Raw genomic sequence first — 27473 nt, forward strand, 5'->3', positions numbered from 1 at the left:
TAACAATCCCGCTAATTTCACGGCTAGTTGCTATATGATTAAATATATAGACATAACATTTTGATTTGATGTCTTTTATTAGCTTATTTTAAAGAAATACAAACCTTCTGGGAAAACGTTTCCAGACGCGTTAAAACAAGTTAAAAGTCAAAAGACGAACATTCGGTTTAATCATTGTAAATACAATCTCATATACGTGATTAATGCTGCGTTCCAGGCAACCCGTAACCCGTAACTCACGAGTTCAAAACCACGCCTCACGACTCTGTACTGGGAGTACATCGATCTAGTACGAGTTCACGGGTGGGAAGTCACGGGTTTGACTGCCGTTCCAGTGCACTTTCACCGGTAGAAGGTTGTAAAAACACGAGTTACAGGCTGCCTGGAACGCATAAGGTCGTGAGTCGTGGTTTTGAAGTCGTAACTCACGGGTTTAAAAACCTGCCTGGAACGCACCATAATTATGCATATTTATTCTGTATTAATTCGTAACTGTCTCTGTTAACGTGACTGACTGTGTTTCAGGCGGTTGTTCAAGGAATAAAATACCTTTGAATGTTGCGACTGGCCAATCAGTACCAAGCATTTTACATTGCCATGTAGTAATAATAATAATAAAATAAGAAGATGAACCAGGTGCCCCCACAGTAAAACAGGAGGCCCGCTCATTCTGTATTCTCTGGCGCCGACACTGAAGGGGACCCACCCACATTTTCGATGCCCATGCTCAGGTAGCATTTGTGCGCTGTCTGAAGCCTTGGGAAGGAGATTTCTGGTCACTGGTTTAATCACGTACAGTTACATACACACATGCGCACACACACAGACACAAAACTTTTATGTGTCTTGTGCTTAAATATTTAAATTGGCAAGGCTTGAAAGCATGTGAAATAATAAACTTTATTTTTTTGTGTTAAATGCAATAAAAAATTTTATGCATTATTTCCCCCCATAAATAATTAATCGAATTTATGTGTTAAATGAACAGCCTTATTTAAGTCTAACATTATTTTCATCTGGGTTATATAAGGGGTTCTCATCAAAGAAAACTCAATTATCTTTGTATACATTAAGCTTTAATAAATAGAAAAAACAGCACGTGTGTGTGTGTGTGTGTGTGTGTGTGTGTGTATGTATATATGTATAAATGAATTTCATAAAACCATGCACTCTTAAAACAAATGTGTTAAAATAACAAATTTCTGTGTTATTTTTGGAACAACACACTTTGTGTTGTTTTAACACATATTATTTTTTTCAATTAAGCACTTTTTTCCACATTAAAAATATCACATTACTATAATTCAAATGTTTTACATTAATGTGATTCTCAATGGTTCTTTATTAATGATGATTAGAATTTATTGCTTTCACTAAATTAGCATTATTAAAAGCAGTACAATAAACATCAGTACTTCAAATAATAAAATGTTAATAAATGCATTTTTTCTTTAGTTTTGGAGATGAAATATTGACAAGTGTCATGAGATCATTCGTGTAGCTGTAACATAGCATTTCTGTTAGTTTAAGCACAAATGATGATGTAATCCTTTCTCAGAATAAACATATAGGGCTGCATTATAACCTCACTGCCACAATCGTATTATAAGAGATTATTCTGTCTTTTCTGAAGTTTCTCTCTTATGTCTGTGTATTACCCAGTCATGTGCTGATCGTGTCTGTCCTGACATCTCTGCAGCATCCAGGAGAGATACTGAGAGTGTTAAACAGAGATTTCCTGAAAGACTTGCAGAGGAAGAAGTAGATGAGTGGATCCAGCACAGCATTGAGAGAGGAAAGCCACAGCGTGCTCTCCTTCAACAGGAACAATAACAACTTCTCCTGGCAGTTAAACATCTGTCCTCGTGTCTGGCTGTTGGTGTACGGCACTCTGGCAAAATGGTAAGGTACAAAGCAAACAATGAAGACGGCCAATACAAGGAAGATGTTGGCCTGTATACTGGATTTCTTCTGCTGTCCCTGGCTCACTGCATGTTGAGATCTCGTTCGATTGTAAGACTTGTAGAGCACTTTTGAGATGAGAACATAACATATTATCACAACTATCAGGTTTCCCCAGAAGATCACCTGGCAAATAAGTATGACCACCTTATGCCATATTAATCCCATTGGTGTCTTCAAGTCACGGCACTTAAAGCGAGCCAAAGTGTTCGTACGACTAGTCAAAATAATGTTTGGTAGGCAAAGAGCCAAGAGCGAGGCCCATATGAAGCCTGAGAGGAGCTTTCTGTGCAGCAGGCGTCTCTTGCTGGTGCCGGCAGAAGGCCACATGGTCTTTCTACAGCGATCGATGCTTATCAGACCAAAGAACAGAATGCTGATATACATAGTGAGGTAGAACAGCACAGATGACACACGACAGACAAAGACATGCATCCCTACGGATGCTATGTTCGAGTTGCTGAGGATCTTAAAAGGGAAAGTAAAAGTCATAATAATATCGGCCACAACAATGTTCTTTAAGTAGATGATAAAATTTGATTTGCTGGGGATCCTGAGGAAGACCCATGCTGCCAGGCCGTTAAGAGACAGGCTGAGGATAAAGAGAATGCTGTAGAGAATTGGAAACACTGTTGTCATCAGAGGACTTTCAAGTAAACAGCCATCTGATGAGTGATTTTGAGCGGTCCGATTGGAGAAAGTGTCTGTGACTCCTGTCCGTACTGTTGTGAACTCCATGGATTTCTGGATGGAGTCCTGATAAAGACAAAAAGCAAAATAAAACAATTACTCTCCATTCATACTATTCCACTCATACTGCTTCTCCAGTATACACTATGGGGTAGTTTCCTGGACAGGGATTTTTTTAAGCCAGGAGTAGCCTAAGTTTAAATAGGAAATATATGCACACAGGTAATGTTTTTAGTAAGGCATGTTGGTTTAAACATGCCTTACTAAAAACATTACCTGTGTGCATTTTGAGGCCAAACAAAGGGCAATTATATATTTTAATGATATAAATTATATATAACGTTAAGTTACCTTTCTTTAAAAAGTATTGGGTAATTGCCAGCAAATTTTCTCTCTCTCTCTGTCTCTCTCTCCCATTTAGTTTCTGAAGTACAGACCTATACTAAGCTTTGTTTATAAGTTTCTCGTGCTTTGCTCCGCACCACGAAACGAGCCTTTGTTGATCATGCGAAGTATCAAATGCATGTGCCTCTAGTTTTGAGGTTACGTAAGACTGGACAAAACCATGCAGTGAAGGGGGGGTTGTTAAAATTCAGATACAAGCCATAACTTTGTTTTATTGGTAATTTTTTGTTAAGTACATTTATAATATAAATGCCATTACTACTGTTACTAATAAAAAATTATCTTTGTGGGCCCCAAAAGTGCGTGGGCCCTTTGAATCATCCTAACTTCCCCCCTTATTGCCGCCCCTGATTAGATAACTCGTCAATGACGGGGAAACTGTTAAGTGTGTATGTATAAAGTACAGGCAGAAACCAGGTCCTTACTTAAACTGAACTTTGTTCTTATAAATGCTTGTAATTTCTTTGTTTTCACACCCCTTTTTTGCTGATCCGAAAAATTATCTTATCCATGCCTCAAAAACCATAATGTAATCCAAACCATGAGTTTTGTGGTCCGTGTCACCCCTACTATATGTACAGAGTATTAAGGTGTTTTCAGACTTAAGCCTGTGTTTCGGAACCTGGTGTGTTTTCTACTTATTATTTTATTGTTTTTTTTTTAACAATTAACATACCTGATAGCTCTTTGGTGACGAGTTCTGTTGAGCATGTCAACGCCATTCAAAACCAAAGCGCACATGTTCCTTATCAAATGTCTTCTAATAACAACTTAAAGGTCCCACTTTTCCTGTGTTTTTGAAGCTATGATTGTGTTTATTGTGTGTAATATAACATGTGTTCATATTTTGTGTTTTAAAAAATGCTGTATTTTTCACACAATGTACTTATTTCTATAGCGCTGTTTTCACTGTCCTAAAAATGGGCTGAGGTCTTCCTTGTTCTATGAAGTCCCTCCTTCAGAAATACGTAATGAGTTCTGATTGTGTAGTTTGTTTAATGTGTTGTGATTCGACAGGAGCTTAGCTTAGCAGTGTAGGCCTGGCAAACTCGATTCCTTTAAAGGATCTGGGTTATTGTGAGTCACTCACTAAAGTGATCCGGGTTGTGTGAGTCACTTGAGTCAGTATTGCTAAATTGCCAAGGAAACCCAGTACAGACCCACTTGTAACCGGCTGATCCACGCGACTCGAGATTCTCAGAGCCGGAAACATTGCAGAATCGCAGACCATGGACATGAGACTCGTTCTACAGCCCTCAGCCGGTTAGTGGATCTATAGAGCGACTGAAGTCTCCTCAAAAGCAAATCCATAACAAAAGCCTTTCCCTTCTGAAAGAGCATGCTTATAGGTTTTAGGTTTGGTGTGTATGGTTGACCATTTAAAAAATAAGCCTAATAACAATAGCATAATAATATAGAGAAAATATAGAAAAAAAACTGTCCTGCTTATGTAGCCCCCAGAGCCAGAGAGACAGTTCGCGCAGATCAGCTGGTAACGGATCAGCCGGTTACGGATCAGCCGGTTACGGATCAGCCGGTTACGAGTTGAGAGACTCTTGAGTCAGAGCAGATTCGCATGTCTCTCGAGTCCGCATTGTTTCCGGCTCTGAGTGAGAATCTCGGGTCAATTCGCGGCTCACGCAGATCCACAGGTCTCTCGAGTTTGCAATGTTTCCGGCTCTGAATGAGAATCTCGGGTCAGTTCTCGCGCAGATCAGCTGGTTACGAGTGGATCTGTAGTGCGAGCGAAGTCTCATCAATAATGTTGAAAGAGGTTTTTGTGTGTGGTGGCGCTATTTATGGTTTTACATTGAATTGTAGTAGGACTCAACTGATCCGGGTTAATGACACTATAGACTCGCGACTCATGAGTTAATTTAAAGATCCGGGTTAAAGATCCGAGTGAGTCATGACTCGTTTGAGCTTAGCTGGCGACTGACGTATTCTTGAAAAAATTCAGGATACAAACTGCTTTTGTTGGGGTGAGTTTATGTCACTCCTGAGGTTCGCTGTCAGAAGTGTTACTGCATCTGAATGAACATACATTCTTTCTGACGTGACATGATTGCTTTTGCGATATTCAAACATGAATGGGCTTTTAGATCATGCATCTGGAATGAGCGTTTTTAAATTCATGAGAAAAATGTGATGCTAATGTAACAAGATTTATAAAAATAACTTGTCTGTGTCTACCACTGCCTACTGGTTGAAAATCACTGCTCTAAACTCAATCCTTTTTATGCCACAGAAAAAAGGGCCAGATTTACTAACAGCTTTTGCCAACACAAACCATAATTTTGGTGTAAAATAACGACCAGAGATGGGACCAAGTCACACATGTGCAAGTCTCAAGTAAGTCTCAAGTCTGAACCTTCAAGTCTCAAGTAAGTCCCAAGTATTTTTTTTCTTGGGCAAGTCAAGTCGAGTCACAGGCTATGTCAAGTCAAGTCAAGTCCTGTAGTAGGTCAAGTCCAAGTCAAGTCACCTTATTATTTTAATTTTACCTGCAGAATCTGATCTTAATAAAGTGACAAGATATACAGTAAGTAACTATCAGTAAATTACAATAATTTGGATTTGCATTGTAAATACTCATGTTCAGTAAAATACATCTTGGAATCAAACAAAATTGTAACTTCATAAATTATTTATTTTTCACTTCTGCCAACCGTGTTTGAAATTTTCCACATTGAGTCCATAAAACAAATAACAGCTTAACATCCAACAGACCCCTCTCTGAACACCTCCCTCTCTCTCAAACACAGTTTACGTACAAAATTAAACTTTGTTACATTTCTCCTCTCTCTCTCTCTCTATCGCACACTCTCTCTCTCTCTCTCTCTCTCTCCTCTCTCTCTCTCAAACATGTGCCCAGAAAAAACGAGCGCGTCGCACCTCTTCCGTTCACGCGCCTAAATTTGAAATAACGAACTTGAGCATGCAAAAGACGCGACATGTGAACCGCCCCTAACATTGTAGAATCAAGTAATTTTTCTCTGTGTGTGTGTTCAGGTGGCAAACTTGAAAAAGAAGTATTCAAAAATAAAAATAAGTATTTTAAAAAATAAATGAAAATTATTTTGCCCACATTTGTCCCCAACACAGTGTGATGAGGGCTAAATTAGCTATTATTACATTAGCTAACTACCAACTAAGATATTAACAAATTGACAAGCACTTACTGGGCATAATGGCTCTTTAAATGACGACCAAAATTGGAGGTTGCCGTCTGGCTGCCTGTGATTTTAATGTTGCATGTCTTGCAACGCACTGTTCGTCTTTTGCCATCTTGTTGAAGCCAAAAGCAATGACCCTCCGTACCCCTCCGGCTGACATGTTGATATCTGATCTAAGTGGGCGTGGTGTGCGTAAGGTACGAGAGGGCATGGCGAATGATAGTGTCGTGATACAGTCATGACAACACCATTCTCAGCCTGCGCTCCAGCTGGGTCGACTTTATTTTTTTAAATAATTTATATATTTTATATTTTAACTGAAAACATGATGTGATTAACACTCAAGTCATTCAAGTCATCGTGTCTCAAGTCAAGTCAAGTCCCGAGTCTTTAACTTCCAAGTCCGAGTCAAGTCTCAAGTATTTTATTTTTTGTCAAGTCAAGTCACAAGTCACAAAAATAGCGACTCGAGTCGACTCGAGTCCAAGTTACCAAGTCACAAGTCCCCATGTCTGATAACGACTGTCGGGATTTACTAAAGACGCGCAGTGGATCATTAGCGCTGAAAAGGTGCAGTCTAGTTATTTTTGCAAATGACCTTATTACATTCCCATTTCTAGGAGTTTCTCTTTCAGACGCAAATTTATGGGAAAATATTATTTAAATGTTTAATTAATCTAATGTTTGCATGGTATTTGCGTTGTTGTTGTTTTTCGCCGGCAAAAAGCATGTCTTAAATTACTAATTTAAACGCCTTTTGTGTGTCATGGCAAACAAACTAAATATTACAAAATAGTTAAATGTTTACAAAAATGTTATTCATTTTAAGGTTTAAAGTATAGTATTGTTAAATATTGAGTAATTCTCTGAAAGTTATGAACAATAACAAATACATTTTTTTGTGGAGGTATAAAGGGATCAAATACCACTGGATGGTTTGTTTGGAAAAGTAGGTGAAATCATGTGATGTTTAAGCATGAGACTGTCACGGTTTGAGACAATGGACAAGAGAACCCAAGCGCAGATGATGTCGGGGAGTGAACATAGAACATTTATTAACAGAGACATGAAAACAAAAGCCCACAAGGGGGCAAAACTACATTCAACATGAAATTTACAACCACTGACTTAACATGATAGACTCTGATGAAAACATTAAACTGAGTAAACACTGCAGACGGCATAAAATTACACAAATGATCTCAATGAAGCAGCACAAGACAAGAGACAAGAAGAAACTACCAGACGCTCCTCAGGGGAACACCCAAGACAAAACAATACACTAAACAAAACAGACATGAGTCCATGGGAACACACAAACAAGGTCCATGGAAAAAAAGTCTGTAGCGACAGCTCCGCGGGACACGTCGACCGCGGGAGTTAAAACTCAGCTCCGTTGTGACGTAACAAAAAGTTTCGTCACATTCAGTTTGAATTTTCCCGCCCACCACCCCACTTGCAGGTCTCCACCCACCAGGTAGCTAGAGAGCATAGAGCAGTCACTTGAATGAGACCCTCTGTGCTGTTATCATCTCTCACGGAAATAACAGCGCTATTTGGATATTATGGATTATACTCCCACCTACTTTTAAAAACAAAGTTTTAACGCGTGGTTATTGGAACCCGGAGTAATCTTATATACAGTGTGTTACGACGCAAACAGTCCTCAGATTGTAGGCGATAAGACCTTCATGCGAAATCTGATGTAAACAACAGACTATGTATCTATATTTCACGGATTATAAGCATTTGTGGACAAAAATGGTAATTGGATGTATTTTATTGGACTTTCATGGATCATTCACACATCTGAAACAGACTGGATTCGATTCGCGATCTTTGTATATCAACAAAAAAAGGTAAGAAGTCACGTTATATTTTGCATGTTGTCATCTTCTGTCACAAAATACTACATTTATGATGCTAGAGCTAAAAGCTTTTTGCCAAACTAACCGAGACCGTACGCCCCGGCTTTTCTGACGAGGTGAGCCTCTAATAACTTTACGGTCCGCATAGATATATACACGGTCCGGACCTCCCGCTAGCTTGTAGCAATTAGCATGCGGTCCACATTCAGTATACATCCCCGCCAGGTCTTAATTTCTGTAATTTGCGAAAATATTGTGTTTGAAAATGTTTTATAATGGGAATATGTTAGCATTGTCCAGGGAAAACGAGTTTGTTGTTGTGACTGCTAACGTAACATCACAATTTACTCAGGAATCATTGTGTGTCATAAGTTTCTTCTCCTGTAGTGTACTTATTAGTGATACTTTTCTGTATGATTTGTCTGTTGGCAACATAAACCGTTAATAATAATAATAATAATAATATATAAAATAATAACACAGTATGGTCTGTACTGCTCACGAGACCACTGAGCATGCGCACAGGCACATGACGTTAGTAGTGGGGCGTGATCAAAGGAGCAGCAGCTCATAAATATGTAATGACTAGCTCAAAACGGCACAATCTGAAATGCCCTGAAACAGAGGCTACTAGAGATGGATAACAATCTTTTCCTACAAGCTATTTCGAGCAAACAACTTTTGAAACATGCTTCATGGAACTCATACACCTATATAACTTGTGGAAAAGCAGTCATAAGATGGGCACTTTAATATCACAAAGTAAGTGTTTTGATTAATGACATTAATGTTTATATTTTTAATTAGTGTGTACAACTAGTCAACTAAATGAATATAACATGGCAAAGATGAATTCACATTTATATAGGCTATTGATTCAATAGATTTATAGCATTTTGAATAAAAACTTGTCATGGATTTATTGCATTTTGTGGAAAAAATAATCAGTTTTTATAAGTTATAAAGTTTTTTTTTATATAAGTTTTTTAACTCTTTGAAAATCAAGTCATGGATTTGAATTTTTCATGTTTTTATAACCTAAAGATGCTATGTGAAAGTTTGTAACAGAAATTAGTGGTTTTCATCTTGACACTTTCTTGGTATAGAAAACACGTTTTTACCGAAATTTGTCAAAATGGATTTATTGCGTTTTGGAACCAAACTCTTCATATATACATATACATACACACATACATATATATACATACACATATATATATATATATATATATATATATATGTACATATATACATATACATACCCATATACATACACATTAAGTCAATTTAAAAAGATAAAAGTGTGCAAATTATGCAAACTCATTAAGAGATCCTCTTTCATAAAAAACCTAGTTCATTTAGAGATTTGATGACTCTGCAGTATGTACTATTAAGAAAGCGAGAGGTTCTTGTCTTAATAGCCCTCAACCTCCTCCCTGATGGAAGTATGGAGAAAAGGAAGTATGCAGGATGTGTATGATCTCGTAGGATCTTTAATCCTTTCCGGTATGTGCGGGCCATGTAGATTTCATAGATGGGGGTGAGTTTACAGCCAATCATTTTTGAGGCTGTATTTACTATCCTGTCTAGCTGCGACCTCTGCTGAACAGTAGAGTTGCCATACCAGACAGTAACAGAAAAAGTGAGAACACTCTCAATGGCAGGTCTGTAGAACTGCAACATACCCTTACAGGCTACCCCAAATTTCCTCAGCTGTCGAAGGAAAAAAAGCCTCTGATGGGCCTTTTTGATAATACTAGTTATGTTGTCATCCCATTTTAAAGAAGATGTTATTGTTATACCTAAAAACCTAAAACTAACTACCTGCTCTACCAACTCTCTGTTGATGTACAAGGGCTGAGACGACTTCACCTTCCAAGAAAGTCAATCACTAGCTCCTTGGTTTTGGAGACATTTAGCTCCAAGTTATGATTGGAACATCATTCAATCAATGAACAGATCTCATTTTTGTAAGCAGCAGCATCATCATCTTCAGAAAGAAGCCCAACCGCTGTTGTATCATCTGCAAATTTAAACATTTTAACAGAGACAGTTTTTGTTGTACAGTCATTTGTGTATAACGAATATAAAAGAGGTGATAAAACACACCCCTGAGGGGCTCCAGTGTTAATGTATCTGACATTAGAGATGTTGTTGCCTATTTTAACCACTTGTGTCCTGTGCACTAAAAATACAAAATCCAGTGACATAAGAAATTATTTACCCCCATTTGTTGAAGTTTCACAAAAAGTTTACTGGGTAGGATCGTATTAAAAGCAGAACTAAAATCAATGAAAAGAATCCTTGCGTGATTGCCAGGGGCCTCCAGGTGCTGTAAAATGCACAAGGACACAGCATCTTCAGTAGACCTGTTTGCCCTATAGGCAAATTGGAAGGGGTCAAGCCTGACCACACTGGACAGATGTCTACCTACTATTTTCTCAAAAATTTTCATAATAACCGATGTTAGTGCTACCAGTCTGTAATCATTAAAGCAATTTATGCTCGATTTTTTGGGCACAGGAATTATGACAGCAGACTTAAAACATTTAGGCACAATACATTCTCTCAAGGACCAATTAAATATGTCTGTGAGGATGGGGGCCAGCTCATCTGCACAGTATTTAATCGTAGCAGAGGATACAAGGTCAGGGCCTGCAGCTTTCCTGAAGTTCTGCTTTCGTAGTAACAACCTAACCTCATCCTCCTCTATTACAAAAGGAGGGTGGGGGGAATCAGTGTCCATCACTTGTGTGATGTCATCAGCATGGGTTCTGTCAAAGCGACAATAAAACTCATTGAGACTATCAGGCAGCTTGGGGTCATCACTGACCATGGACGCTATATTAGTATAGTTAGTAATCTGCCTCAGACCCTCCCATAACCCTCTACTGTCATTAGCCTCAAGTTTATTTTCCAACTTGTGCCTGTAGTCAGCCTTAGCCTTACCAACAGCTCTCTCAAATTCATATTTAGCCGCCTTATGTAGCTCTCTGTCCCCACTCTTATAAGCGTTATGTTTGTTTTTCCATAAATGTTTTATCTCTCTGCTAAACCATGGCTTTGTAGGCACACATACATTTTCAGAAAAGTTAATATAAGCATTGACCACCTCAGCAAATTCATTAAGATCGTAGCTTGACTCTTTAAAAACAGCCCAGTCAGTGTTATCAAAACAGTCCTTCAGTGCACAGATTGCTTGATTAGACCATTGTTTTACTACCTTAGTTTTCTGGTGGTAGACAGGTATCAGACAGACAGTATTGTGGTCTGACTGCCCCAGGGGAGCCCAAGCTACTGCGTGAAAGACATTAGCAATGGTACAATAATACTGGTCCAGAACTTTATCATACCTGGTAGGCACCCGAATCTGCTGTCTAAACCTGGGCAGAGACCGCTTCAAGTTGACGTGGTTAAAATCCCCAAAAATCAACACCGTAGCGTCCGGGTAAGAGTTTTCAACATTTGTAATATGGGTCGCAAGTTGTAGTGCTGCCTCCAACTCAATAGCTTGAAGAGGTATATAGACAGCAACCAGTATGATAGAAGTGAAGTCCCTTGGCAGGTAAAACGGTCTGCATTTAATGGTAAGCGTTTAAGAACAGGAGTGCAGGCCTGTGCGATCACTGTAGTGTCTGTGCCCCACCTCTCATTCACATAAAAAACATACTCCGCCGCCTTTGGACTTCTGAGCAGCCTCAGTGCGGTCTGCGCGATGGAGGGTGAAGCCGTCTTGATTTACCGCTGAATCAGGGATACCGTCGCCAAGCCAGGTTTCGGTGAAACACAAGATGGAGCAGTCGACAATAACCCGTCTACTATTAATGAGAATGGCAAGCTCATCGCGTTTATTGACCAGTGAGCGAACGTTAGTGAGTTAAATACTCGGTAGCGGAGATCGATGCCCCCGTCGTTTAAGCCGAACCAGAGCACCACCTCTTTTGCCCCGTTTCCTGGGCTTCCGCTGAGACCTGGGGTTAGCGTGTGCCCGGCCGTCCTCGGGAACCACCGATCTTATTAACACATCCTCAGCATAAAAGTCCAACAGACGTAATCCACTCGAAGACTTAACAATAACAAACAAACCGACAGACAGAGCAGCACTATGTCGCCATAGGACGGCGCCATCTTTTTCATAGAACATTTATTAACAGAGACATGAAAACAAAAGCCCACGAGGGGGCAAAACTACATTCAACATGAAATTTACAAACACTGACTTAACATAATAGACTATGATGAAAACATTAAACTGAGTAAACACTGCAGACATTAGATAATAACATTACACAAATGATCTCAATGAAGCAGCACAAGACAAGAGACAAGTGGAGATTAAATAGGGTAACTGAACGAGGGAAACACAGGTGAGAGGGATAACTAATACTGAATAATTAACAAGGAGAACAAGGGGCGGGGACAAGGAACGAGATGTCACAGGTCGGAGCGGACCACAGATGTCGTGAGTCTCGCCCCTCCCTAGTTTCCACCTCGAGGAGGTCCCAAGAACACCCCAATGACCGGACACACAAGGAGCGTAAGTAAAAGTAAAACAAACTTTATTTAATTTAATTAAAAGGTAGGTAGGGAAGGGGGAAGGGAATCTAAAATTAAACTCTCGGATCCGGAGAGTGTCAGTCCGAGTCGCTTCTGTCTCTGTCACGGGGGCTCTCAGGTAGGTCTGCAGACTTTTCGTGTTCTCTCCCTCACGTGACCTCAACAGGGTTATTCTCAGCTGTGTCTTTGTATTTGTCCTGCAGGGGAACTGTCAGTAGAGCCTTTCCGATTCCTGCACGTGAAGAAGTAAAGGTGGTAAGTAACACTGACAAATTAAATGGGGTGCGTACCTGACGCTGCTAGCCACAAGATCCTGGGTCCACTGTTGGAGACACCTAGAAGGTCCACGGGTAAGTATTGATGGGGCGACCAGTACGTATGCAGATGAATGTGTACTGGTGTCTTGACCTTCGGTGTGTGGGTAAATATGCGAGAAGAATGCACAAGATCTCAACTTCGATTCGTCCAGGTAAGTCTTGCAGGCGGGGTTTGCAGGGGTGATATACTGGCTCGTAGCTTCAGGTAAGAGTGGATTTACAAAAGGGCACACTGGGTCTTTACTTTGGGCATGCAGGTGAGTATACAGGAGTATTACGCTGGCTCTTCGCTTTCAGAGTACAGGTAAGTGCACACAGGGGCAGCTGGATCCTTACTTTGGGCATACAGGTGAGTATACAAGGGCAATAGGCTGGCTCTTAGCTTTGGGCGTACAGGTGAGTATACAGAAGGACAACTGGATCTTTACTTTGGCCGTACAGGTGAGTAGGCAAGGGCAATACGCTGGCTCTTAGCTTTGGGCGTACAGGTGAGTATACAGAAGGGCAGCTGCATCTTCACTTTGGGCATACAGGTAAGTATACAAGGGCAATACGCTGGCTCTTAGCTTTGGGCGTACAGGTGAGTATACAAGGGCAGCTGGAGCTTTCTTTGGGCATATAGGTAAGCATACAAGGGCAGCTGGAGCTTTCTTTGGGCATACAGGTAAGCATACAATGGCAATACGCTGGCTCTTAACTTTGGGCGTACAGGTGAGTATACAGAATGGCAATACTGAATAGATACAACTCACAGACCCTCGGTGGACGACAGGCTTTAGCCTTTTGGAGCTCGGGAGACTGGAGAGGATGTATTTGTCATGACACCTGTAGTCTTCTTCACCGGGGCAGACTTCCCAGACCAACACTCAACACGGTCACCAACCGTGGAAACACTCCCACGATGACACAGAGCCTTAGGCTCAGACCTGTAGAACTGGTACAGACAGACAGAGTTCCTTCACAAAATTGACTTCAGTGAATATATGGGGAGAGACACACCACCTCTCGGATTTGAACAAGGGTAGATGGAAGTACAAGTTGAACCTGCTGCTCGTTGCGCCTAACACGGCCTCAGCTGGCGTCACCACAATGAGTGAGTTCAGTTAGGTTGATTAAACCAAGTATGTACCACAGGAAAGATCGAACGCTTCCCTCTCCTCTCTTCCAAACAACAGGACAAGAGATCTAGACAGGGGCGGACCTCTGAAATCACTCAACAAACAGGTAATCATACACAAGGACTACACAGCTGGTTTTTCATGTAGCAGCCAATACTTCCCTCTATTGACGCTCCCCACAATATGCACACTGTTCCTTACTTGTTACCATTGCCTCGCCACCACTTGGTGGAGAAGGGGACCAGAGTCACAAGCGGCGTGTATACAGACAGTGTTTCCTCTAGGATTTTTTCCAGCTGTGGCGGCAGGGGGCGCTCATGATGATTGAGAATTTACATTATTTTTTTAAATGTAGAATATAGGCTACAGTAAACTAACATGTATTTTTTTATAATATTCATGCTGTTATTTACTTTTCCTTATATCTATAGCATATTGCTTTTCTATGTTTGATCTAAACTGCATTTTCTTAAAAAATACGTTTTATAGCTTCGTACGGATCTTTCATTGTAGTTTTAAGTAGTGTGCAAGTTCATGCTCGTGTTTGACGTTACAGAGCTGTTGCAAAGTCACGCACAGTCCTGTTTGATTGTCCGCGCCGCTGTGATTGACAGAACATCCGAACAGTTATCCGACATCAGCAGCAATTTTATTCCAAGACCCGACCCGGTCACACCGCAAATCGCGCAGTTAAATATAAACCTTTAACGTTCTTCAGACAGGGCTTAAACACAGGGCCATTTAAAAACTGCTACCTATCGGAATCGAGTCGAATTTTGGTCTTGAATGTTAGACCCGCAGTTTACTCTTGTTTATTGAGTCCCGACCTGCATCTACAATGCAAATGACACGTTAATATTATTACGTTACACCTGTTACAAATATATGCTTTTCACCCGGGGCTGCAGGTACCACGACCCTGCTGTCTGAAACAGATGAAACCACCGTCTGCCTCAAGTTTTAATTACCAACGTCCTTCTCTTCCCACGGGAATAATGTAAGTTTCCTTACAAACAGATTCAACTATTAATGTCTTGCAGTCCCATATGAGTAGTATTCAGTATTTAGCCTTTTTTTGGACAAACATCTAGTCATTAAATGTGAAACTTTGTGAGTGTCGATCTGAAGAACGGAAGATTGACAGCGGAGCACGCTGTGCTTATAGCCTATATTCTGAATAACTAATGGCCCGATAAGTTGATTATATGAGTACAGTGATTACAAATGAATGTCCAAAAAACTCGTAATATGTTAAATCGAAAGTTTAATCATGTCTTTTCTCGTAGCCCTGCGCTGCGTCTGTGTATATGCGCCGGTGAACAGCATATGCGTGATGACCTTGAACCTTAAATTACCCTACATTTATTGTCATACAGATAAAAGTAAAAAAAATTGAGTCTGTAAATGTTGTATTTTTATTTGTGTAAACTCACAATAAGGAGAAAACATTGTGCTTATTTAAAATCATTAAAAACATGACATGCTTTCTGCTGCTTTGGTTTTACAACGCGTCACAAAAAAGAACAGAAACTTAAATACTTTTTTTATTCATTTTGTCAATCTGATAATTATTTAAGCGTAACATATTTCGTATAGGCTTATTTATTTTATTATTATTTCTCAAACCAGAGACGTAGCCTAATCATCATCTGTTGATTTAAATCTATTTGTGCATGAAACTAAACCCATGGGAGAACCCATTTAGGCGATTTATTTATAAATGAGTGAACAACGCGAATCCAGAAAGGAATTTATTTATTTTTAAAGACAGCCAATCTGGCAGGGCTCTATATTATGCGAGCTGCCGCCAGACCTGCAAACTTGTCGCTTTTCGGTGACAATCGCCGTTTTCTTGGTCAATTGGGTCATTCACGTGAATCGCATAGAACCGGAGAGTTTTTTTGAGGTGTGTGTGTGGGGGGGGGGGGGTCGGAAGGCTGCCCTTTATCTGAATGCAATGCGGGCTAGAATTGCCAAACATTATTGGATAATTCTTATACTTGACATTTCTCTGGGCCAATCGGAATCTTAGCATGCTTTCCTCTGGGCCAATCGGAATCTTAGCACTTCCTTCAGTATCTTGAAGACAGCGCGGTCCTTTGGATGAGAGACACACCTCTACCACGCGAGTCTGATGGACACTTTTAACGTGAAGGAACCATCTTATTTGAGGTAAGTCAACTTTTTTGTACCAAAAACGACAACTATTTGTTTGCTTGATTTAATTAGCGTTAGCTACCGCTTATATTGTATTTTTAGGAACGAGTCAACGCCGAGTAATGCACAAACGTAGACCTTGCATAAAGTTTGCCTATGCTTCGAGCAAAATGACTAATGTTAGCTAACTTAGCAGGACGATTGTTAGCTAGGCTTATCGTTACCCGGGTGTTCTGCCCGGAGTTCCGAGATATACGGCTACTAATCGAATTCTGAGCTAACGTTACCCTGAGTAACTTATTCATTATGGTGGCTGTGGTGCGCGCTTGCGCAGGCAGTCGTTCGTGGTGTGGGTAAATGTGACTGTTTACACAACAGCTGATGCAAGAGTAATGTTAAAGGAAAACCTACCCTTTTTCAACATTTTCCTATGTTTTTACCTCAACTTAGACTAATTAATACATACATATCTTTTTTCAATGTATGCACTTAATCTTTCTACATCGCGTTGTGAATGTTTTAGGATTTAGCCAAGCCCCATTCATTCCTGGTGGCTGTATACCTGGTAAACAGTAATTTTTAACAACATAGGGCTGTTTAGATAAAACTATCTGGCGAGCGTGTTGTCCTAGGATAATACACCAACAGCCAATTTCTGTATAATAAAGGGCTACATTTTGCATCAAAGTCTGTCAATGAAATCTTTACATTGTATTGTTAGTTGAATTTACATTATGAACACTAGCACTTTGAGAATGTTTATTCAATGTAAGGAGCCCTACATATAAAATGCATTATTATTATAATTATTGAACAGAAATGTATTTTGATATTCACTGCATATCAGCCATACAGTATGGAGACACGTTGTTTTATCACATTAGTCCTATGTATGATAGTTTGCAAGGTAAAATTTTAATGATTTTAATTTACTTTCAGGCAATGGTTCTGGGCACTTTGGTGGAGCACTCACTGCCATTCACAATGGCCCGTCATCGTCAACCTTGCACAGACGCCGGCTGAGGACAAAGTGGCTCTGTCGCACAAAGCTTTCACGAACATCAGCAAAATTATATTTTTTTCATTTCTGTCTGTCTCTTGTTGTTTTTTATTTCAGTGTCATGCTTCACAACACCTCCAGGCGTTTCCGTGAGTTGTAAATAAAAACATTTGTAAAATATTAAATGTGTCATTCACTATAAGCTTCTAGGATGTTTTAACAATGTTTTTTGATTAATTTTTGTTAAGTCACGCTCTGAATCATATTAAAATCACAAAAATATAGAGCTGGGGTAACCCTAACACCCCCCCCCCCCCCCGTGCGTGCGACACTGTCACCTTTTTTACTCTGAGGAGTTTGCAGGTCTGTGCCGCTGTTGGTTTTGTCTAGAAGGGATACAGCAAATGCCGAAAAGCTTAGGATTAGATTTGGAGGTAGGAGTATTAGGATGAAAACAGCGGCTCTGTCTAAATGAGATCCAAATACATCCTACAATCGTGTGAAATTCTGTCTTTAGAGTTGGGTTTGGGTGAAGGATTAGGATAAAACAGTGCTCACACGTCAAGATTTCGTTGCTGTATCCCTTCTATCCACAACCGCAGGCGTGGCAGGGATTTTTTAGGTGTGGCGGGCCGCCACGGTAGAATGTATATAGCGGAAACACTGTATAGAAGAGCGGTCGTCCACCAGCACCATTACATGTTCTTTCCACAGGGTTTCTTTTCCGGCGTAGGGGGTGATTACTGACAACATGGACACAGCACGACACTGCAATTTCCAAGTGTACACACAGCAAAGGAAAAGACTCACCCACTGCACTCCACACACTCACAGTGAATTAAGGTCAGAACCACATGGGGCCGGGGATTAGTTCCTGGGCGTTGGGGGCACCGATGCAGCGGATGGCCAGATGAAAGCGTCACAGCCACGACAAAGGCAACGTACTCCTTCCTCAGCTGTTGCCGGCTCACCCACCAATCCTTTCACGGTGGGGCAGCCTGCACACTAGTCACAACTCACAAGAGGTACACTGATATTCCACACTTTCAAGGTAAACACTGACACAATGAATATTTCTGTGTACTCACAATTTCATTAACACTAGATCTTTTCACTTCCTTTCCAGATATCTGACGTCAAACACGGCTGACAGCACAATCTCCTTCAACTGCAGTCCTAGCAGCTCTTCAATGCGTTTTATCTTTCCCAGAACACAACGCATGTGAATACAACACTTCAATAAAGGTTATCTGTACACTCAACTACGTGTGTGTGTCTTCTTCAAAATCCACCATACACTCGTCTCTCCAATCGTCTCCACCGCTCCGTCGCACCCACAATAACTGCTGGAATAACACCACGCTTTCCTGTGTTTCTGATGCCCTATTTATACGCCTTCTCTTCAATAAATTGCCCAATCATCAATCGCCACACGCATCGGTCCACCTGTTGTCAATAACACCCAAATTTGGGTTGCCCGGAGTTCCCGGAAGTAATCAGGACAAACAAGACTTCACAAAGAGTGTGTGTTTCCCAGGTTATATAGGCCCAATAATGTTTAACAGGTGACGGGTAATCAGCAGAGTGCAAGGCATTATGGGTTTTGAAGTTCATGTTAGTATTTGGGTGACTGAGTGTATTGGAAACCGGGGGCATTGACACTGATATCCGTAACAGAGTCATATAGTAGTGTATTTTTCTTTATTTCTCTATGACATATAGGGGCAGTTTGCAGGAAAGGTCTTATCCAACAGGTCTTATCCAGACTAAAATGCATGTTTGAACTGCCTTAATTTTAAAACATCTTGCACTGACGTATCTTAACATATATCATTATATACTGTATATATATTTGTCAAATAGCTCTGCTATTACTATTTATCTGGCCTGTTAATTGTTTTGTCTATTTTGGGAGAGATTTTTGAAATCTGGAAGGGGGCCAACACTTTTTCCTCACACCAATGATCTACTGGCCTTCCTTTAACTCCGCTTTCCGTTGTGCCACATTACCACCTTGGGTGTGCATTATTTTCAAATCATTCAAAAGACCGGGGTCAATTATTCCTCTTATACCACGGTTACCACAAAAATTGCTCTGGTGCCTATTTGTAGCTTGAGAAAATTGTTCTGGTGCCTATTTGTAGCTTGAGAGGAGCGACCCTGACAAATCTCGCGAGAATTAGGATTTGCTTTACGGCAACGACGTCACACACGTTAGGCTTGTTCGTAGGCTGTCTCGGATCATTCTGGGGTTCTTTGACGTCATCCGGCTGTCGGTTCTTGCAGCGCCGTATGAAGTCATACAAGCCTTTAAACAACAACTGCATGCGCGAATTTGAGACGTGATGCTCGACGATGGAAAAGTTAAGAAAGCTCGTTCGGAAGAGAGTAGGAAAAGAGAATCTGACCGCGTTAGAAACTGGACAAGAGTCCCACTCGGTCAGGCTTTTACTCGTTGGCGTGAGCTGAAAGACAGCACTGGATGCAACAGGGATGCTGATCTGGTGATCTTGTTGATGGAAGTAAATTTCTCTTATTTGTAAACTTGTTTGCGGTCTATGTTGTATGTTGTTGCGCTTGCTTGTAGATTTACATGACAACAGTTGTCAATATCTCACATAATTATCAGGACATAAATAAGCCTAGAGGTTGTAAATAGTTTAAACATGCACAATTTGCAAACTATTATGATAAATAGCAATAATCATGTATAATGACATTATAACGGCCAATGTTATGAAATAATGCAATGTACACAATTAACTTTGTCATGGCATTTTGTAATGTTTACATTACAATAAAAAAACACAAATGAAATTATACAGTAGACATAGACTATGTTTCAGAAGGATCTCTTGACAGAAATGCAAAATAATATACAAAACTATGTCACAGGGTGGGGGAGATTGGTTCCGCCCGAAGATGGTTTCCGCCCAGGCCGAATATTTCAAACACCCGTACTTCCTGGTTTCCAATGGCAACACAATCGGGGCCTTACGAGCCACAGGTGAGAAGGATTAAGGTGGTAATTTGTGATTGGAGGACGTGTGAAGATGAGACAGATAAATAGAGCAGCAGAAACACCAGAAAAAACGGTTGATTTCGGGAGAAGCTCCACTCCGCCAAGGGCGGATCAAACAGCCACTCCTCTGAAGAGTCTGAAGGCGCTGTTGATCCGGGGATCGCTAAAACGAGCGGAAAGAGTGCGGGGCCGAAGTAGGCGAAAGGATGGAGTGGAGGCGGTTTGTTAAAGGAGCACCACGGAAAAAGTGCTTTTCTCTGCCATTGTTGTGTGGTGTGTGGTCACGGAAACCGATCAGGTGTGGAACGAGCGGAGGCCTGGGTGAAGTCCTTATAGGAGGAAACAGAGGTTGTAATCGACTGGGTGAAGGAAGTATTAAGGATACGAGTCACTGGGCTGAGTACATGAGAAGTGTTTACTGTTATGATGCGGATGTGTTTTTATGTGTGGATGCCCTTGGAACAGTAACATTGAGGATTACTCACCAGAGCTAGCGTCAAGGACGATCAACAGCGGCGCACAAGCTGCACAAGGGACAAGACCAGCAGAGTGTTACCAGTGGTGTGTGAGTAACAGTTTCCGTTTATACTATGAAGTATTGAGAAGAGAGTATTACCTGACGTGTGTTGTGAGTTCAATTAACAGATTGCGGCCCCACTGTGGAGAGAAGCGTGGGTGAGCCGAGGAGTACAATTAGGAGTAAACGCAGGAGGTCCGGCGTCCATCATTTAGGTGCTTTTCCTCTCCTTGAAGAAACATCGCCTTACCAACCACACGACGAACCCGTTTGATTTTGGCTCAGTCCTTTGTTCACTTAAAGTGTGTGGAGTGCCGTGGGTGAGTCCTTGTCTTCATTGTGAGTGTGTACACTTAAAGCTTGCATTGTAGTGCTGTGCTTGTGTTGACAGAAGCCACTTCGAGGTCAGAGGAGTCGTGAGGAGGTCACAGCACGTTGAGGCTAGAGGAGCATGATGTAAAGGCAGTTGCAAATAGGACTTCCTGTATGTAAAGCGACAGATCCTTTCTGGCTCTGAAAGAGGGCAGTGGTGAAATATACCTACAAATCAGTGTGAGTAAACCATCTTGTAATTATTGTTCTGGACGGAGGGTTACTGCTAAAACGTCTGCATGAAATAACCATCCTTGTGTGGAGCCTCTTCAAGGGTTCGCCCCTGCTCAGTATCTCTGGAACCGTAAGTGGAGGAGGAGCAAGGGAAGCGTTCGGCTCTGCACGACCATACCTGACGTCCTCTCGACACATAGGGAGCCTCAGGTAGGCTGTGTGCTACCCCTGCCCTTCTGGAGGCCTGTAAGTCGAATGCACACTGCGTATGAGTATCGCCCTGTAAGTCCACTGTCCCAGAGTGAAAGTTGTGTGGAATAACCATTGTGTTTGAGCGGAAAAGTTAAAGTCCCAGTCACCTGTGTAGTTCTTACCTCTGCTTACAGCCAGCAGTCGCAAATAGGACTTTCTGTTTACAGCCAAGAACCTGGAAAAGTAAAAGTCCCAGTCATTTGTGTAATACTTACCTCTGCTTACAGCAACGAACCTGAGGAGGAGAAATAAAAGTCCCAGTCACCTGTGTAATACTTACCTCTGTTGATGCTTTTAATTCTGCCTCCCGGAGAAAAGGAGGGCGCCACGGGTTCAAGAAACCAAATTAAAGGAGCCCTGTCCCCTCGTCCCAGTGGAAGCTCTGCCTGGAGGCCAGGAGAAAGAATTATTTTAACTTCCCCCTTCCCCTTAGTATTTTAAATAATTTAAATAAAGTTTATTTTTAATTATACTCTCTGTGCCATTTTTCTACAGAACCCCTTAACTGACAATTTTTTTACTAAGTTGTCTCCGACAATTACATGTTTGTCTGGTGGTGGCTACCGTAGCCTTTCTATGTGTTTCAAAAGTGAGGGGTGAGCAGTGGACTAAGCCATTGGTTGCAATTTGCCACCTCACCACTAGATGCCACTAAAATTTACACACTGCACCTTTGAGACATTTAAAGGTTAGATGTGTGGTTTACAAAAAATAATCAACACCCATGCACTCTTTAAATGAATGTGTTAAAATAACACATCTGTGTTATTTTTGGAACAACACACCTTGTATTGTTTTAACACATATTGTGTTGTCCTTTTTACTTATTTGAACAGAAAATCAACACGAAATGACACATAATGTGTTAAAAAGTTTAACACAAAACAATGTGTCAAAATTAACACATCCTTTCTAAGAGTGTTGAATTTCTCAGGCGATTTCTGATTTCTCAGCCAATCAGAATAAAGCATTCAACAGCTTGGGTATAACTATATCAAATGTAGGCATACGTAAACTTTACCTAAATTATCATAATTGGATCTATGATGATCCATTGGCCAATGAAATCTGATTGGCCCCCTGAAGTGCCCCTGTCCTCTAGTCATCATTGATTTACATCAATGACTCAGTAAATGTATATAAGGCAATTATTAAAAATAGACAGCTCCACACGCATAGCATAGGCACACCCTTCAGATGTTTCTACTTACAGACGTAACCACATGGTAATTTCTAACTTGACACTATATAGATCAAAAGCTAGACATTGTTAAATTGTATTCGTTTAATGTTTTCAGTTGATAAGATATGCTTTTTGATTACTGAAATTTAATTTAACCACTTAAACCAGAATCCTGAAAAATGAACACAGAATTTGAGAATAAATGAAACGGGACTTGGGTAAAAAATTATACATACATTTCATAGGTCCCTACTGTATATGATCAATGTGCCACAACATACAGATACAGTGCGCAGGTCAAATTACTCATTTTGGACGTCATCGATCATCTAATTCACTAAGAGGACAAATGCACAAAATGTGGCATTTAGCGGATTCTGCCAACAAATTGACGTGACGTTTAGCGGATTCTGAGCGGTATTTATGAATGGTGCGAGGCCAGGATTAAGCACATTTGAAGACAAGGATTTGATTAACATATAATACGTATTAGAGCATTCTGTCAATATCATTATTTTGCATCTGAGCTCCTAAATTCAAGCTCCAGTTCAAGATTTATATTTTCTGTGTGTACAGTTATTTAAAATAATAGCAGTGCCACATCAGTAACCTGATGAACCACTGTTATTCGTAGTAGTAATATTTCTGCATTGGAAATTATTTACTTACAGATGTAGTAGCATAATAGAAAAACAATAGACCCCAGTGTTTCCCACAGGATTTTGAGAGACTTTTGGCGGTGATGACGTCGCACGCTAATTAGCATATATGTGACGTCATCACGTGTTTGCGTTTGATCGAGTGTTGGCATCTGAAATATGTTTCACTTCTACTCTTTGATCTGTTACATTATATTGCATTTTAACACAACTGATTGCTATTTTTACAAATTGTCAGTTCTGTTGTCAGACATAAAATGAGTAGATTATAGCCCTATTCGGATGGGATTAGTTTTACGGTTGTAGATGGCGTAATGTAATTTTACCACAGGACGTCTTTAATATTGATGGTCAATTCGGACAGGATAAGAAATCTCCGTAAAACATTCAGAAGTGGGAGGGGTACCTCGATTGTGCAGCAGGTCACCTCGTCGTCATGTGCACATTACCTTGCTTCCTGATATCAACATGACACAGACGAGAAAAACTTGAAACACTGTGTTTAATTTCAGTTTGGGGAGAACGTCAGTTTCAGGAACAGTTCCGTGCCTCTAAGAAGTGAATTTGACTTTTTAAAGTTTGTGTCGTGGTATTTAGGAACTGACTTGCCACTGACTTGTTTTTTTCGCCTAGAACGCAAGTAAATGCTTAAGCGCTTTTATATTTGAAAGAAACCCGCAAAATAACAGGAAATTACGAAATGTACGTGTATATTTACAGATGGTCTATAAATCACCATACATTTATATGTCTTACTGCTGTTGCTCTTCTCATCAATGTCTTGTTATGAGCCCTTTTTTATTTAAATGTCAGTTTTATTGTTGCGTATAGCACAGTCAATTGGGTTCAAATTCAGAAATATGAGATAATACACAGTAACTGTTACACAAAGTTACTACAAAACACGTGCGCTCATAAAGATCAGCCGTCTTCTTTGGCAGTAAAATCTATGACTGTTGACGTTTACGTGAAAAAGAAAGTACACGGAGGAACGGACATTGAAAACACCACCACCTTTTCACTGAAATGTGAGAGAGAGAGGCGCGCACTGTATGCAACATTAGAGAAAGGGAGGGGGCGTGCTGGGTGCTTGCAACAATGAATTAACTCTTTCCCCGCCATTGACGAGATATCTCGTCAATTAAGAGAAAACGCTTCCCCGCCAATGACGAGATTTTCCGTCTTTCCGCAATACCGCTATTATCCACCAGGTGGCGCCCTTCCACAACTTTTTAAAACTGGAAGTATTGCCCTATGGCAAGCAGCTGCATGTCTGTGTCTGTTTTAAAGATCGCTCTGAATGGGATCTCTATGAAAAGTCCATCATAAAAATGGAATTATCTCTGCTTTTTGCTCAAAATATGGTGTTTTTGCAGAAACCTACCCATATTTAAAAGCTGATTGCAAAAGAACCACTTAAGGTAGGATGAAACAGGTTTTTTTGTTTGAAAGCAGAGGGTATGTTCTTTCATTTGGTATATTGTATGTTTATATATTTAAAGAAGAACATTTTCTGGAAGGCATTAAACTTTGGTGAAAATCATGAAAAACGCTGGCGCTGGCTGGCAACTTTTTTTAAAAACGCTGGTGGTGAAAGAGTTAAGATGTTTTTAAACAATAAAATATAAATGTAAATGGGGATCATGAAAAATCTATTTGTGGCGGCCAGTGTTGATTCCATGGCGGTGCGCCACGAGTAAATCAATGTATGGGAAACAAAGACAGACTTGTAAACTGTGTTAATGCTTTGATTCTGAATTGAATGTCCCTGCTGAAAAAACAACATACCAGCAAGACCAGCATATGTTGTGTTTTGGTGCTGGTTTGCTAGTGAACACCAGCTAAACCAGCACAAAACCAGCATAAGCACCAGCTAAACTAGCACCAAACCAGCACAACCACCAGCATCCCAAACTGGTCACACCAGCATCCCATGCTGGTCATACCAGCAAGACCAGCATATGTTGTGTTTTGGTGCTGGTATGCTGGTGATCAGCAGCTAAACCAGCATAGACTAGCATAATTCCCATGCTGGTTTGATGCTGTTTTTTTCAGCAGGGGTGTAATGTTTTCAATACATTTGAAATAATAAAATAAACTCTGTTTACAAGATTTTTGCACTTTATTCACTTTTATTAGTACACTGCTATTAGTTTGAACATAACTGTATTTTTTTTAGTGTTGTGACTCTTATTGTTAGTTACTGTGTGTTTGTACTAGTTATGATAAACATAATCAAAGTAACTAACATACTAAAATAGACCCTTATCACAACTAGAATGCCTAAAGTTAAAGCTTATAAATGTTTACATATTTAATATCAGGTTAAGAGTTTACATAACTTATGCTGATTATTTGGCTTTCATATTTAGTATATTATTACTTACCTATTTGTTAGATAATTCTTGAATCAAAACATGTGCAGTATAGACCCTTGGACCAGAGCTACGAGATCTCAGAAGCATAAAACACACAGACACGGATGTGCAGATGGTTTACGACCTATTTTTCGTTTTAGAAAGTCATCTTAAACAGGAAGTCTTGGTTGTGGTTTTCTTTTTATGCTAAATATGTTTGATGTACCTACTGATGGGGGCAAGAATATTGCTCTTAAGGAAAAGATGAAAGCTCACTGGAAAATTACTGAGAAGACACAGTATGTGACCCTGAACCACAAAACCAGCATTAGGCACAAGAAGCATCTAAAAACACAAAAGCATTTCAAGTGGAATGAAACAACTCCCCTTCAACAGCTTTAGTTGGTGACTGCGGTTGCAAAAGAAAGACTTACAAATGAGGGTTACAATAGAACAATTAGAACAACACAAGAACAGTATTACATAAATGCTAGTCTCACAAAGCTTTACATAGTGTAGCTAAGGGTTAAGTTACACCCCAACCATTTCACGAGTTCACACTTACAAATAAGTTGGATGAATTAAATTTGTAAACGTATTTGGAGTGCTGTCTGGGGAGAGGGCTCTGAGCAGGGAATGAGCCTGAAACACAGAGTAACCCCCCAGGAAATAACTTGGTGAGTGAGAGGAGACGGAGTGGAGGAGGGATTCTGAAAGATGCGAAGGATTTTCGGTGAGTTCAACTGTGATTTATATATGGCTTTCTTTCGAGCTGATTGGGTGTATTGTTGATTACCGATTGTAAGCGGCTGGTGCTATTGACTACTGATTGAAAACAGCTGGAGTCACTTAGGTATTTTATTCGACGTGTTCCTCCCGAACTTTGTTAATAAAACATCATTTAAATAACTGCAACTAAAAAACATTTTCATCTCACACACACACACACACACACACACACACACACACACACACACGCACGCACGCACGCACTCACATTCTGGTTTCCATGTTTTGTGGGAACATTCCATAGACGTAATGCATTTTATACTGTACAAACGATTCCCCTTACCTACCCCATTCCCTAACCCCAACCATCACAGAAAACTTTCTGATACCTTTATTTCAATAAACATAATTCTGTTTAATTTATAAGCTTGTTTCCTTATGGGGACCTCAAAATGTCCCCACAAGGTCACAAAAATACTGGTATTCCTATCTTACGTGATAATTACCAGGTACACAGACACACACGCACACATACTGGTTTAGCTATACTACTGAGAACCTTGATAGAACAGAGGGTTAGTGAGAGCCAGGCATTCTAAAGGTCATAGAGATAAACGAATGCCACAGATCACCATTAGGTGGCTCCAGTAGCACCTAAATTACTTTAGAACCGATAATATGCTGTATTTTTCGGACTATAAGTCGCTCCGGAGTATAAGTCGCATCAGTCAAAAAATGCTTCATGAAGAGGAAAAAACACATATAAGTCGCACATATATATGCTCGTGACCAAACAACATTGCAGGCGACGTCAAACAAAAATGCATCTTAAACAACAGTACTGTTTGCAGTAGCTTCATAGATGACGTGCAAAGGACGTCGGCAGTTAGGCAAGTAGACTGTTAGCTGTTTTAAACAACTTTGGTGAAGAAATGTGGACGTAAACTTCAGGTGTGCT

The 27473-nt window shown here is 40.4% G+C and overlaps 1 protein-coding gene across 1 annotated transcript; it reads right to left on the reverse strand.

Annotated features, from left to right (window-relative positions):
- Positions 1-1248: 1248 nt before the first annotated feature.
- LOC135770529 (P2Y purinoceptor 12-like) lies at positions 1249-25917 on the reverse strand. The gene is made up of 2 exons (XM_065280195.1): positions 25817-25917; positions 1249-2718 (listed from the first exon to the last, which is right to left on the reverse strand). Exon 2 carries the CDS (start codon positions 2698-2700, stop codon positions 1663-1665), a length of 1038 nt encoding a protein of 345 aa, XP_065136267.1. The 5' UTR covers positions 2701-2718; positions 25817-25917; the 3' UTR covers positions 1249-1662.
- Between the last annotated feature and the right edge of the window lie 1556 nt (positions 25918-27473).

This window comes from Paramisgurnus dabryanus, chromosome 8, assembly GCF_030506205.2.
Source record: "Paramisgurnus dabryanus chromosome 8, PD_genome_1.1, whole genome shotgun sequence".
NCBI lineage: Eukaryota > Metazoa > Chordata > Actinopteri > Cypriniformes > Cobitidae > Paramisgurnus > Paramisgurnus dabryanus.